The 15,497-nt window shown below is 37.0% G+C and overlaps 1 protein-coding gene across 4 annotated transcripts in view; it reads left to right on the top strand.

Annotated features, from left to right (window-relative positions):
• Positions 1-15,497, top strand: part of VWC2 (von Willebrand factor C domain containing 2) — a 164,357-nt gene that overhangs the window by 129,099 nt on the left and 19,761 nt on the right. For 3 of the 4 annotated variants that reach the window (XR_004026354.1, XR_004026353.1, XR_004026352.1), the window contains exon 4: positions 8,854-9,247. Coding sequence is in view for 1 of the 4 variants with exons in the window: in XM_030795769.1 (XP_030651629.1) it covers positions 8,854-9,005 (152 nt within the window). In the remaining 3 variants the exon portion in view is untranslated. Of the gene's footprint in view, positions 1-8,853; positions 9,366-15,497 lie in introns of those variants that run through there. The other variant, XM_030795769.1, reaches the window with a different exon arrangement.

Below are 15,497 nucleotides of genomic sequence, written 5' to 3'. Positions count from 1 at the left end.
ATTCAGCTTTATTTATAATAGCTCAAAACTGGAAAAAAACAAAATGCCACTCAGTTGTTAAATTATTAAACTGTGGTACATCCATACCATGGAATACAATTTACCTGTTCAAAGGAATGAACTATTGATACTCACCACAACTTGGATAGATCTCAAAGACTTTATGATGAGTTTTAAAAGCCAATCCCAAAGCCCACTTTGATACTATATGATTCCACTTATATAGTATTCTTTTAATAATAAAACAGTAGCTATGGAGAATATTATCAGCCCTGATGGGTTAAAGATGGTGGGGCAAGAGAAGGTGCGGCGTGACTATATAGGGTGGCAGAGGGAGGTCTTTGTGGTGATGGAACAATTCTGTGTCTTGATTGGGTGGTGATTACACAAAGTTGTATATGCAATCAAATAACATAGATGTATATACACATATTATTGAAGCGTCTACCCAGGGTTTGTGGTCTTGCTCCAGGAAAATTTAGGACAGGGACACACACAAAGAGTTTAGGAGTGGAGGTTTAATAGGCAGAAGAAACAGAAAGAACAGCTCTCTCTCTAGTAAGAGAGAAGGGACTTCCCAGAGGAAAGACTGGCTGGTGGCAGATGCGCTGGATTTTATATTCCGCCTTGAGGAGGCAGTGTCTGGTTTACATAGGGCTCACAGATTGGTTGGATCAGACCTGACATTTACATAACATGGGGGAAGGCTGGTCACCCCACACTAATCTTATTTTGTAAATGAACTCTCCCCTTGGCAGCTGCCATCTTTTCTGCTCCTTACTATACACTTGGCTGGCAGAGAAGGGAAGATGGAGCCACCATCTTGAACATGTCTAGTCAGTAGTTCCTGCTGGCATTCACTCTTGCAAGCTCCCAGCTTGTCTGTGTCTGCAGCTCGACTTTGCAGGCTGCTCTTTGTTAGAAAATGATTTGAGGCTGCTTTTCATTAAAAGAAAAGCTTTACCGAGGACTCCCATACCCTCACTATCTGCCTAAGTGATTTCACCTTCACTCCTGTATTATTCTATAATCATGTAAGCTGTAACTTTGGGAAAACTGAGTGAAGGGTGCATAGGACCTCCTACTCCCTTTGCAACTTCCAGGTTTGATTTCAAAATAAAACAAATTTTTAAAAAGTAGTGTGTTTTTAAAAAGAAAATAAATGCACATGCGTGTAGATACACATGTTTAGAGGGACTTGGTTGAAAGAATCTCACAATTTGATTAATTTATTAGGAATACTGCTTATAGGAGGAAGCCTTTAAAAAATTTCAGTAATTAAAATCTGTTGTAAAAATCGAAATTTATACTTTGATTAAATTTTTATAACTTACCACTTTTACGTGGTTTTGATTCAAAAAGAACTTACCTATTACAAGAGCAGTAACTTTACATCATAACTAAATATTTGAAGCAGGAAAAAATAGCAACATAGCATATATTAATTTTTTTTTTTTTGAGATAGAGTATCACTCTGTCACCCAGGTTGGAGTGCAGTGGTGCGATCTCGGCTCACTGCAACCTCCACTCCCTGGGATCAAGCAATTCTCCTGCCTCAGCCTCCCAAGTAGCTTGGATTATAAGCACCTGCCACCACACCTGGCTAATTTTTGTATTTTTAGTAGAGATGGGGTTTCACCATCTTGGCCAGGCTGGTCTTGAACTCCTGACCTCATAATCTACCCGCCTCAGCCTCCCAAAGTGCTAGGATTACAGGTGTGAGCCATCGTGCCAGGCCAGCATATATTAATTCTAATTGTTATCTGAATAATCCCCTCCTTAAGCTAAAAATCACTGAAGATGAAGAAAGCTTATTTTAGGAATTTTTAAGGGTCCACATTTATATAGCTTATTTGAAACATAAATTAACCTTCCATCACCTCAATTGTACTGTGTTAAGACAGAAGCAGTGTATTCAACATGGGCAGTTCTATGATGTATTAGAAAAAGGGGTAAAAGACAGTACTTATCATGAGAGTAAATGATAGCTATGGAAAGGGACCATTCATCACTCAGCTATCTCCACCACAGCAGCCACTGCTACAGCAGTGCCACTGCTTTTATTCATGCTGTGAAAGAACAAGTACAATAGTTCTTCAAAGTCATCAGGGACTAAATAAACAAAAAGGAAGCAAATTCTGGTAAATATTCGTTTTTCACATTTTAAGCAAGTTTACATTCCCTCTTGGAATTAATTTCATTGATAGTATATTTTAATGTGAGGTAAACCTTGATTTCTGTCATTTAAAAAAGAGTTTTATTTATTTGTGTGCATCGTACTTTGTGTGTTTGTAAACTACAATACAACAGAAAACTCTACAATGATAAAATTACTGTCTAATGGAGATGTCAGAGGTGTTTGAACCAGAGCCACTCCATCTTGAATAGGGGCTGGGTAAAATGAGGCTGAGACCTACTGGGCTGCATTCCCAGATGGTTAAGGCATTCTAAGTCACAATGAGATAGGATGTTGGCACAAGAAACAGGTCGGCTCAAGAAACAGGTCATAAAGCCCTTGCTGATAAAACAGGCTGCAGTAAAGAAGCTGGCTAAAACCCACCAAAACCAAGATGGCCGTGAGAGTGACCTCTAGTCATTCTCACTGCTACACTCCCACCAGCACCATGACAGTTTACAAATGCCATGGCAACATCAGGAACTTACCTTATATGGTCTTAAAAGGGGAGGAACCCTCAGTTCTGGGAATTGCCCACCCTTTCCCAGAAAACTCATAAATAATTGACTCCTTGTTTAGCATATAATCAAGAAATAACCATAAAAATGGGCAGCCAGCAGCCCTCAGGGCTGCTTTGTCTATGGAGTAGCCATTCTTTATTCCTTCACTTTCTTAATAAACTTACTTTCACTTTACTCTATGGACTCGCCCCAAATTCTTTCTTGCATGAAATCCAAGAACCCTCACTTGGGGTGTGGATCAGGACCCCTTTCTAGTAACAGAGTAACTAGTTAAAATAATAATAAGGACAAAAAATTCAAAAAAGAACAAAGAGCTAAAGAATATAGTAAATATTAACTGTCAAAAAAAATTTTTTTTTTTTTTGAGATGGAGTCTTGCTCTGTCGCCCAGGCTGGAGTGCAGTGGCGGCAATCTCAGCTCACCGCAAGCTCTGCCTCCCGGGTTCATGCCATTCTCCTGCCTCAGCCTCCCAAGTAGCTGGGACTACAGGTACCCGCCACCACGCCCAGCTAATTTTTTGTATTTTTACTAGAGACGGGGTTTCGCCATGTTAGCCAGGATGGTCTTGATCTCCTGACCTTGTGATCCACCCACCTTGACCTCACAAAGTGCTGGGATTACAGGCATGAGCCACCGCACCCAGCCAACTGTCAAAAATTTAATAAATCATACTATCATAAAATTCTTACCAAGAAGAATTATTATTTTCTTTTAATCACAGCAGTGGGGGACAAACATCTGAAGTCCAAAATGCTGTGTCGCCTTCACCCCAAGTTTAGTCTGGATGTTGTGACTCAAGCAAGGGAAACCCAGAATCAATGTTTCTTCTCATTAGTCATTTAGCAATGATAAAGAGATAAATCTCTATATAACTTATTTGAAAGTGTATAAAACCAACTTTCTTATGTGAAACAGCTTGTAAATTGTTGTTTTCTGCCTCTAGGATTATGTGTTTTAAATCATTTTAACATTTGATGTTTTCATTGGCTTTTTGTTTTTCCTCATGAATATAGGCTTTACTAATAAATTCCAGCAATTTTTATATCTCTTTCTTGCCTGAAGCAGATGATAAAAAAAAAATGTGCTAAGCATTTATATGTTTCCTAAATGCTGGGGGACAAGTTTCAAGTGACCCATCAATAGAGTCCCTGTTGAATAAACAATGGTGAAGGCACACAATGGAGCCATAAAGAACAAGTGCTGGGTCTGTGTATGGATGTGGAGTGATAAGCTGGGACATGTTTTTAGGTGAAAAAAAGCAAAGTACACAGCATTAAGAAGTATGTTACCTTTTGTGAAAGAAAAATGAGGAAATAATTTGCTTATTCTTAAAAAAAATTACACTCGAAAGATAAATTAGAAATCACTGAAAATGATTGACATAATGGCTGGAGGTGGGAGGTAACAGAGTAGGAATGAAGTGGAGAGGATAAATGGGAACAGATAAACCTAACTCTGTATGCCAGTGGTAATACAACCACACAGAGAAGAGATAAGTGACTTTTGAGCAAAATATGCTGACTATGAGAAGTGCAAAATATATATTAATTACTAGGAATGACATTTGCATTGTAATTTTTAAATTACATAACAATAGGATAAAAATAGGAGAGTATATTAAGGATTTTAATAAAAAAGAGTCTGTCAACAACAAAAGTCAAACTCTGTAAAATATTTAAAGAGATTTATTCTGAGCCAAATATGAGTAACCATGGCCCATGACACAGTCCCAGGAGAGTCTGAGAATGTGTGCCCAAGGTGATTGGGACACAGCTTGGCTTTATACAGTTTAGGGTAACATAAGACATCAATCAATACATGTAATGTATATATTGGTTTGGTCCTGAAAGGCGGGACAACTCAAAACTGAGGGTGGAGATGGGGGCCACTTCCTGGTCATAGGTGTATTCAAAGATGTTCTGACTGACAATTTCTTTAAAGAGCTATTATATAAAAACCTAGAATCAATAGAAAGGAATGTCTGTGGTAAGATAAGGGGTTGTGGAGACCATGGTTTTGTCATGCGGATGAAGCCTCCAGTAGCAGGCTTCAGAGCTCTTATCAGACCTATAAAGGTGCCAGACTCTTCATTAATTGTCTCCTGGATGAGGGAAAAGACCTGGAAAGGGAAGGGGATTCTCTACGGAATGCAAATTTTCCCCACAAAAGACAGCCTCGCAGGGCCATTTCAAAATATGTCAAAGAAATGTATTTTGGAACAAAATACATCTATTTCTTTCGGGGACCACTGTCTGTCATGTGATGCCAATACTAGAGTCAGGCTGGAATTTGGTGTCTTATTGCTACAAAAAGTCTGTTTTGTCAGTTTTAAGATCTCTATTTTAATGCTAAAGCTGGTCAGCTGTGCCTGAATTCCAAAAGGAGGAGGTTTTAATGAGGCATGTCCAAAGCCTACAATTCATCATGACCTGAGACAGGTTTGCAGGTTAACTTTGGAATGCCCTTGTCCACAAGGAGGGGTCCATTCAATTGGTGAGGGACTTAGAAGTTTATTTTTGGTTTACAGGTCTTAGTGTAAAATGAGACATATAATTAAAATCTAAATACAATAGGATAAGCAAAATAAGTAAATATGTTAAATTTAAAGTGTTTCATTGTATGAGAAAAGCTACACATACACAAATCTAAGAGCAAAATTTTTGAATTATAATTAATATTATGAATTTATAATTTTTAAAAATGTGTGTGTATGTGTGTTTTTATGTGTTCCTATCTGTGCCCACCAAGAAGGCCTAGAAGTGCCACCCCAGTCAGTATACTACATGTGATAGCCAGGTCTTTGTTCTAAATATATTCTCCACCAAAAGGAAGAGAGAAGGTTAATTACAGATATAGGCAAGATCAGCTGAAGATATCTTCTTAGTTTAGAAATGAAAGAAGCTTTTAGTGATTAAAGGAGTGTGTCAAAAAGACATGAGAGCTAGCTTGAAGTCCAGATCTCCCATTAGCCAAATTTTGGACGATTTGAACATCAAAAAGAATAAAGACTTCAATGTGTTGCAAAAGACTGAAAAATAAAAATTTTATATTCTACAGTAAAATGCAAAATGAAGAGTTAACCTTAGAATGATAAAAACTCATTACAAGTGACTATTGCCCTGACACAGAAAGATTAATTCAGGTAAAGACTTTTGCTAGCATTTGTAGAACAACAGGATAGATGAAATATAATTATCCAGTTTAGCCCACATGAGGCCCTGTGAGGTCTTATTATTCCCATTAAGGCACACAATAATTAATTTAATCAGTCCAAGATCACATAACTATTAAGTGCCAGATTTTTAATCCAGATTTGTCTGGAAATGATACCTGTCAGTATCTGTATCTAAGGATACAGGTCTTCTGGGCAGTTATGGTGTGGCTTCTCTGTGCAAAGCACACTGACAGATATTAGAGTGAAATAAAAGCAGATTGTATTTTCAAATTTACCTCTGCAAAAAAAGATGATACAGAAAAGAAGGCATGCCAAAGAGAGCTCGAGCCAAATGTGACTAATTAGGGAAACTTTTAAACATAGGCACCATCCGAATGGTCACTGTGGCACTGTTGGCCTTATGGACTAAGGAAAATGCACTGCAGAGCAAGGGAGGCAGCAAACTGTGGAGGCCAGTTGTGTGGGGTGTGGTGGAGTGCACAGAGGACTAGAATATCCTTTTGGGGCCACTGGGTGGGGAGGGGTCTTGAATTTAAAGTCTCGCAATTCACCAAAGCTAATGGATATGTGACACTGGGCTCAGACATAATAAATCTGATGTTTTCAGGTAATGCAGATACTGGCCCCCGGAAACACAAGACTGGAGCTCAAGCGAGAAAGTACAATTGGAACTAAAATTTGGGAGTCATTGCCAGATGAATGATTGTTGGGTTCTCTGAAAGAGTTCAAGGGCAGAACCTTAGGGCAGTCTCTGAACATGGGACAAGAAGAAAAGAAAGTCCAGGGCTGGGTGTGGCAACTCATTCCCGTAATCCCAGCACTTTGGGAGGTCAAGGTGGGAGGATCTCTTGAGCCCAGGAGTTTGAGACCAGCCTGGGCAACATAGAAAGACCTCATATCTCCAAAAATGTTTTTTTTTTTTTAAGTTAGTCAGGTGTGGTGGTGTGCTCCTCTGATTGGAGCTACTCAGGAGGCTAAGATGGGAGGGTCCCTTGAGCCCAGGAGGTTGAAGCAGCTACAGTGAGCCATGATCATGCCACTGCACCCCATCCTGGGTGACAGAGCAATACACTGTCTCAAACACAAAACAAACAAAAAAGAAAACAGAGTTCAGGGAGCGAGAAGGGGGCACATGCAAGCAGGGAGCCATGTGCAGAGCTGGGCATCCAGAAGCGGGGGCCCTCCACCTCCTGGGTGAACTCGAAAACCACCACCACAGAACATGAGCTATTGTACTTAGAATTATTAAAAGGCCAACTGTTATTCTGGAGTTTGCTGGATTTATTTTTTTAAATTTTGCAGATGGACCTTTTTCATCTCTTTGATGACTTCACACTATAACTAAACATATTTTGGTTGCGAGCACATTATCAAAGATATTAGAAGCAAAGAAGGGAGGAGAATGAGAATTTTGCAAACTGTTGAAGATAAAAGTTGAGGGCCTTTATTTAGGATGCAGTAATTACCAGTGTTTGAATTTTGGAGGGAGGTATAGAGGTAGAGCAGTTGCTCATAGCTGAATGAGATCTACAGGTATTAACCATAACACAAAGCCATTAATCTTTAAAAAAAATGTGTTTTAACTAACATTGGAACTCTTTCTGATACTCATCTCTCCATGTCCTTGATCTTAACATAAAGTGCAGATGTGACACATTTGTTGGCTGATATATTATAGCTGATATAGAATTGATTGAGAATTACAGAGATCCTCAATTCTCATGGAAGATTGTGAAAGATAGACTCCTGCAACACACTAAGATGGTGCTTCTCAAAGTGTGTTCCCAAACAAACAGCATCCACATCACCTGAGAACTTATCAAAGCAAATTCTCAGGCCCCAACCCAAACCTAGTGAGTCACAAACTCTGCAAACAGTGTTTTCAACAGCCCTCCAGGCCATTGTAATGTATGGGAAAGTTTGAAAAGCTGCCCTAGGAGGCCTGGAAGGTACACTGAATTTATGTCACTTCAAGCAGTTTGCTTGTTTTAAGGTATCTCTGCCAAAAGTGTCCTGAAGAAGACTGGTTCTTTGAAGGTCTCAGTTATGCTTTTTCTGTGAGTATTTAGAATTAATTAAACCAAATGGTTGCATATTTTAGCCCCAAAATGGAATAGTTGTTAATGAAAGTCACAGTGTTGTCTCATAAAAATTTTAAATGGGCTGGGCGTGGTGGCTTACACCTGTAATCCCAGCACTTTGGGAGGCCAAGGCGGGCAGATCACGAGGTCAAGAGATTGAGACCATCCTGGCCAACATGGTGAAACCCAATCTCTACTAAAAATACAAAAATTAGCTGGGTGTGGTGGCACGCCCCTATAGTCCCAGCTACTCTGGAGGCTGTGGCAGGAGAATCGCTTGAACCCAGGAGGCGGAGGTTGCAGTGAGCCGAGATTGTGCCACTGCACTCCAGCCTGGCGAAAGAGGAAGACTCTGTCTCAAAAAAAAAAAAAGAAAAAAAATTAAATGGCATTGGTTTCATTTCAGAACAAAAGTAGAGTATTTCATATTACTGAAATTATAACTTTGCCACTGTCCTTCATAAAGAAACTGAATAAAATATGTACCATTGGCCAGGTGCAGTGGCTCATGCCTGTAATCTGAGCACTTTGGGAAGCCGAGGTGGGTGGATCACTTGAGGTCAGGAGTTCAAGACCAGCCTGGCCAACATTGTTAAACCCCATTTCTACCAAAAATACAAAAACTAGCTGGGTATAGTGACATGCCCCTGTAATCCTAGCTACTTGACAGGCTGAGACGGGAGAATTGCCTGAATCCGGGAGGCAGAAGTTGCAGTGAGGTGAGATCATGCCACTGCACTCCAGCCTGGGTGATACAGCAAGACTCTGTCTCAAAAACAAACAAATACACACACACACACACACACACACACATATATACACTGTAATGCTTAATACCTAATTATATATATTATATATTTATGCACACATATAGTATAAAACGTTTTTCTGCATTTCAGGTCCAAACTGCTTTGCAGAAACTGCGGTGATCCCTGCTGGCAGAGAAGTGAAGACTGATGAGTGCACCATATGCCACTGTACTTATGAGGAAGGCACATGGAGAATCGAGCGGCAGGCCATGTGCACGAGACATGAATGCAGGCAAATGTAGACGCTTCCCAGAACACAAACTCTGACTTTTTCTAGAACATTTTACTGATGTGAACATTCTAGATGACTCTGAGAAATATCAGTCAAAGGAGAACACTTTTGATGAGGAATACTGGAAAATTGTTGGTACTTTTCCTTTTCTTGATAACAGTTACTACAACAGAAGGAAATGGATATATTTCAAAACATCAACAAGAACTTTGGGCATAAAATCCCTCTCTAAATAAATGTGCTATTTTCACAGTAAGTACACAAAAGTACAGTATTATATATTAAATGTATTTCTATAATCCCTCCATTAGAGAGCTTATATAAGTGTTTTCTATAGATGCAGATTAAAAATGCTGTGTTGTCAACCGTCCTCACTGTGTACCTGCATATCTTTTTCAGTTGTGATTCCATCACCCGGGAATGTTTCCCCTGCACATTTTCACAGGGCAGAGTCACCCATGAATGGATCGTAAGATATTAGGACCAATTTCCACTGAAACCCTGTTTAAATTCTATTTAATTACAGACATATCTCTAATGTTGATGTCTACTTCACATAAATATATTTCCTTTTTATAATAATATATTGTTTTTATCTGCTTCATTCTCAGTCACTTGTGAAATGCAGGTGTAAAGATCACTAACTCACACTTTCTCAGTTCTTTCCCCTAAGCTCCTGTATTGTAGACCATAGGTAAGCACATACATATATTTCATTCTTATTTACATTATTTTCTCTTCTAAGCATAACTTAAATTCATTCCCTAAACTGAGGAATAAAGTAGGCTGGAAAATTTGCATTACTGTTCCATCAAGCTGAAGCAGACAACAAAATAGCGGAGGAGTCCTTCGATTCTCCTAGGATAGTTAAGGAAAATCAAACTCCCAAACAAGTTTATATACCCGAAATCTAAATGTGCTACAGATATCTCAGCTGTCAGTTCAGTGGAATCATATTTGTCATCAGACTTGAGACATCTATCCTCCATAAACTACACAGTAAAATCTTGACTGATAACCTTGAATTAGCCACCCTTCACAAGCAGAGTGAGAAAGCAGTTATTCTGTTAAAACAAAGCTGAAGACCAAGTGTACTCCACAACTTTCCTAGTTATAATTCCAAACCAATTTCTTTTCTCTTCATTTGAACAGAGAACATAAAAAACCACTGCAAAGTCCTGCTAATCTAATCAATGCATAATAAAAAATAGTTCTACCTTTATCAATCATATCAGCATGCTGTGTGTTGATGAAAGAGGTAATTGGAGTCTTAATAGGTGTAGGATAAAAAAAGCAAAACTGTAATCACTATTTATGTCTTTAAAGGATTAAAATATATGTAATCATCATTTGAAGCCTCTAAAGGTATTTTTCATATTTTTGTTTATTCTAAAATTTTGCATCAAGAACCTATTAAGTACAAAGCATTTACAACAAGGGAATAAGGCTTGATTTCTTGCCTTCTTGGACTTTTGGTCCCTGGCATAAGAAGTATATGAAATCATAATGTATTGTATTAGGAGCCAAACTAGAGACCAGCAAATGGAGATTAGAAAGCCTTCCTAATTAGAAGATGGAAAACATGAAAAAATCATTATATAAAAAATAATTCAATCATTAAAGACTGAATAACATTCAAGAAAAATGGATACATCTATCATAATTGAAAAATTAAACTATTGTGGACCTTAGTAAGTATAAAGATGCCACTGACTGAGTCATCAAAACATTACATATAGTCATTTAATTTTTATCTTGTTCATAAAGAACACCTTGAGCCAAAGGGACTACCGGTACATAGATTTCATGAAAATACTCAGGGGAATTATTAGCTAATTGCTCTCAGGTGTAATCAGCTTTCCAAAATTTAACCTTTGTATTAAAGACTGGTAGACATTGGCCATCCCTCCTTTATTCAAGGATGGATTGTTTGAGACACAGTTATTTAAAGTTGTCATTTTGCTAATAAATGGCCCTAGCCCCCATGGGTAGGTGGGCCATTAGTAACCTCTTCTCTCTCCATCAGGCATGATGCAGTTAGAGACTCAGTCCATGCAGCTCAAAGTCTTCCTGTTTCCATTAATAATAATTCCAACCAGAATGGATGATGAGCTCTGAAATAATTGCAATGGTGTTTTCAATGCTGTAAGAATTTCAGAAAACCTAGTATTTTGTTGCATATAGAGAGAATGAACCCAGTATCATCTTGGGAAATTAACTGACTCACTTGCTCTAAACTTAGTTTGACCTGCAGGGTCACCAGCACACACTCCTAAGAGCTAAAGCTCAGTGGCTGTTATTACACCAAAGTAACTCACACCCCATCTCTGATTTCAACCCCCTCATTCCTCTCTCTTCATAGAAATAATGCATAAACCAAACACATGGAAGAACATGGATTTATGACACTGCATATACTCATTAATAATAACGGCATTATTTGCATTTTTGTCCAAGATGAACTTCTTCTTGCAGTTAGACTTTCACAAATATATAGCTATCTCAGATTGACATTCTGTTTTCCTCCCCTCTGTTGTCAGAGAACTCTTTGCTGAGATTATCAACAACAAACTGTTCTATTCAATAAATAACCTGAATAACTACCCAATAAAAAAGGAAAGTATAAGTTACTCAATTTCAAAATGATATGGTTTGGAGATAGCACAGAAAAGCGGGCCTCAGAATTCAAGTATAGAAGTTCCGGAAAAGCCATAATCATTAAAATTCAAATAGGGCTGCTCTATAAGTACCTAATAATTGTTAAATGATTTGTTCAAGTTAATAAACTAAATCGTGCTTACAAATGTATTAATGAATTTATTTCAAATTTTCAACCCATATTTAGATCTGAAAGCATAAAGCTACTTATGTAAGCAATAGAATGGTTCTGGCAATTATCTGATGTCTTAGAGGTTTTCAAGTTAAATTCATTCTTTCAGTGATAGGATACTTACTTGTTGGGTGGATTAACAATATTTTTTATTGACATTTCCCAGAAGTCTTGAGAAAAGTCATTTCAAAAACTTGTACTTCATCCCTGCATGCAACAAGTATTAGATGCACTCCAGTCCGGGCAAGTCCTGCTATAATGTTGCAGCTAGTGCAGATGGAGAGGCACAGTATCCTTGACATCAAGGGGTCTGTAAGCCTTGAAACTAATTTAGGTTTGATTATAATACTTTTAATCTTTTGATACTTAGAATTTCATCACCTGCTTTGTGCAGTGAAACATGCTGAGAAGAATTCTCCTACAGTTTTAAGTTTGTAACATCAATAATATGTTTAATAAACTTTCCTCCCTACTTCTCCAACATAAATGTTGCATTTATATAAGGTTACAAGTCCTAAAACATCATAAAATTCGGATGTTTAATTTTTGTTTTTATTTTAAGCAGTGAAATGGGTTTTTAAATGTATACATTATCTGAAACTTTCAAATATACACTGTTTCAAACAAGAATTGTTGGAAACTAAATCCATTATTTTAAATGTGGACTATTTAAACATGTAGAAAACAAAATTATAGACATAAACTATGATTTAAAAAATATTAACAATTTGCTAAATTTGCTTCAATGGGCAAGAGATCAATCCTATTTTCATTGTTATTTTTAATATCATATTTTTCCCCAACATAATGTAATAAGCAAAGAAGAGTATCAGATGTACAAATAAGCACCACTGGTAAAAACACACATGCTTCTTTGGCCAACGTAATTTGTAACTTTCTTACTGAACCTACTTACCTACTATATTTTCCTCACTAGTAGCATCTGATGGTTGATACAGTCAGTAACTATCCTGAAGAATTAGATTAAGAGAGAACAATTTACTTATTCAGGAATAAGTGCATTTTTACAGTACACATTTTTCACTTGCCAGCTGCAACTTCCAAAGATCGGGTTCTCATTGCTCCGTAGCACAGATTAAACAGCCTACTTATGTCATATCCTCACTTCACACCAACCTCTTCAGTCTATTATTTTAGTTTTCTAAATGTAGATCCAGTTTTCAACTGAATTCTTTATTTTGAGGATTCCAATCACACACAAAATAACATCCAAACTCCACAACATGGAAGACTGATGCCTTCACAATTAGATCATGGACCACACCATGACCCAGGCCCCTGCGGCTGGTGAGACTTCTGGGCCCTGGATACCACGGACTATACTCTAAACATGGTCTCTACTATCTCAGATCCTGCCCTGAGTGTCCTTTGCAGCATGTTGAGATATTAGCCATTTTCAATGTCCAATTCAAGTGCCATTGCTGGTAAGAAGGCTTCTGTAGTTCTTATTGGAAGAATTGTCACTCTATGTCCCAGTAATAGTACTAATTTGCTTTCTTATTTTAACATATCATTTAGGAATCATACCATAGTTTGCATAATAGTTAATTTTATGCCTGCTCCTTCTATTATTTACAAATCCCTTTAGTTTGGGCTGTGAGATACTCAATTCCCAAAACATCACCCAATATCTATATGTTAAAGGCTTGTTGAATTGTATTCAATCTATTAGTTCAGAGTTATTTGCTATTCTTGTTTAAGGACAATGTATGTATTAAAGAGCAACTAAAAGCTCCCATTACTGTTTGTCAGCCCAGTTGTCTTTTGATTTCTCTGTCAACTTGCAAGTATCAAATATCTAAGTCACAGAACCTGGAGACACACCAAATACCCCAAATGCCCCATGGTAGTTTTAGGATGAACTCTGACAGCTATCGGCCATTTCTGGTGCAAGTCAGAAAAAAATTGCTTTTAGTATGAAATTTTTGATGCTGAAGAAAGTTGATTGTATTGAAGAGACACTGGCCCTTTATGATAAAGGAAGTCAAGTTTACAGTTTTGATATTTATTTACTTTCTTATTTCTAATTTTTGGAAAACAATTTTCTTCGACTTTCATTTGTGATATTGATCATCTCTGCGTGTTTTAATCTTTCTACGGGTAACATAATTAAACACCTCAGTAGGTATCTAGTGAACTGATACAATAATGAGCTGAGTCATTTGTACAGAAATATAGTAGCTTCCATAACCTGAATGATAACTATTTAAAAGTGATGGTTGTCGAAATTTTACTGTAGTGTCAAATTTCACTTTAAATTTTGCAAAGCACCTGCTATTCTAGTCTTAACACAAAAATTTAGAAACTAAATCCAATGCCTAATTTTTAAATGAATAAATCCTATTGCATATTAAGTGACACTGACAATCACCCTGAAAAGTATTCAGCCAAAGTTTCAATAGAATTAGGAAACTTAAATGAAAATGTGCTCTCAGTGCTTGGCCCATGAGCAGTTTATGATTTAAGACACGCATACTGTTTAACTCTTTCCTTTAAAGTTCAGAAAAGCACATAAAGCCTCTGGCTGACCTATTATATAGGCACAGAATTATCAAAAGCAATCAAAGTATGTACCTAAAGTCAATTTAGTATATTATGAATACAGCCTGATGACTAAACACAATTGCAAATATTGCGACTTTAGTTTTTAATTCAATTTTCAGTAAGTAGAAATAGTTGTCAATTTTATTTGGTATCTAATTATATTAAGACCAACATATACATTAAAGTGCATTTAGATGATTAATATTTAATGATCATTATTTTATTTAATGATTAATATTTTCCATTATTTGAATTTCTGTAATTTATGTTTTAGAAAGAACTGTTTCCAAACACATTTTATGGAAAGATTTCATTTTTCCATTCCCTTTACTTTTATATTTACATTGTCAAATAAATACAATTCTATTTTCATTTCTATTAGACTTCAGGGTTTATTCTTTTCCTAAGCATATAATTCTTATAATGGAAAAAAGTGAAAAGTATCCAGTAAGTAATATAAACCTATGAAACTCTTAATGTTCTTTATATTACCAAGTAGTTTCATAGTTTTGAAAAGCCATTCTTAAGCAATTGGTGAATGTATATCATCGGCCAAAAGTTATGCTAGGTTTCCTTCACTTATTATCACATTTAACCTCACAGCTCTCCCAAACTGTGGGTAATGCTATCCCCTTTGTTGCAGAAAAGTAAATATAGGCTCAGGGAAATTTAAAAACTGCCTTAAGATTCAGTCTAGTGAATGAGAGGCTGAGTTAAGAATCCAAATCTGCTTTATATCAGAGCCCATGATTTGAAGTCTTATCATTTGTGTTTAGGTCAGGGACCTCTAGAAATTAGACAGAAATTTCCAAAATGGTCTTTACCCCACTCCCCATAAATAAGATAATGAATAGCAACACCGATCCCTAATTCTAGAATGTCAGTCTTGATACTTGTCAAAGTAAATAGTAGCTCCTCACAAAAATGTTGTAGCCTCCCTAGTCTAAATGCTTATGCTATATTTTGATTCCTAAATCTAGAGATCTCTTTTTAAAAATAGTATTGAAGCATCAGGTTGTTCAGGTATGATTCTCACATTGAAATTTACAAAATATAACCAAATATTGTGACCCAGTTTTCCTGGAGCCAAGAGAAGTAAACTGCCAT

The sequence above is a fragment of the Nomascus leucogenys genome, chromosome 17, assembly GCF_006542625.1.
Source record: "Nomascus leucogenys isolate Asia chromosome 17, Asia_NLE_v1, whole genome shotgun sequence".
Taxonomy (NCBI): domain Eukaryota; kingdom Metazoa; phylum Chordata; class Mammalia; order Primates; family Hylobatidae; genus Nomascus; species Nomascus leucogenys.
Note: the sequence above shows the minus strand (reverse complement) of the source record. Positions and strands in the feature narration are given on the sequence as shown.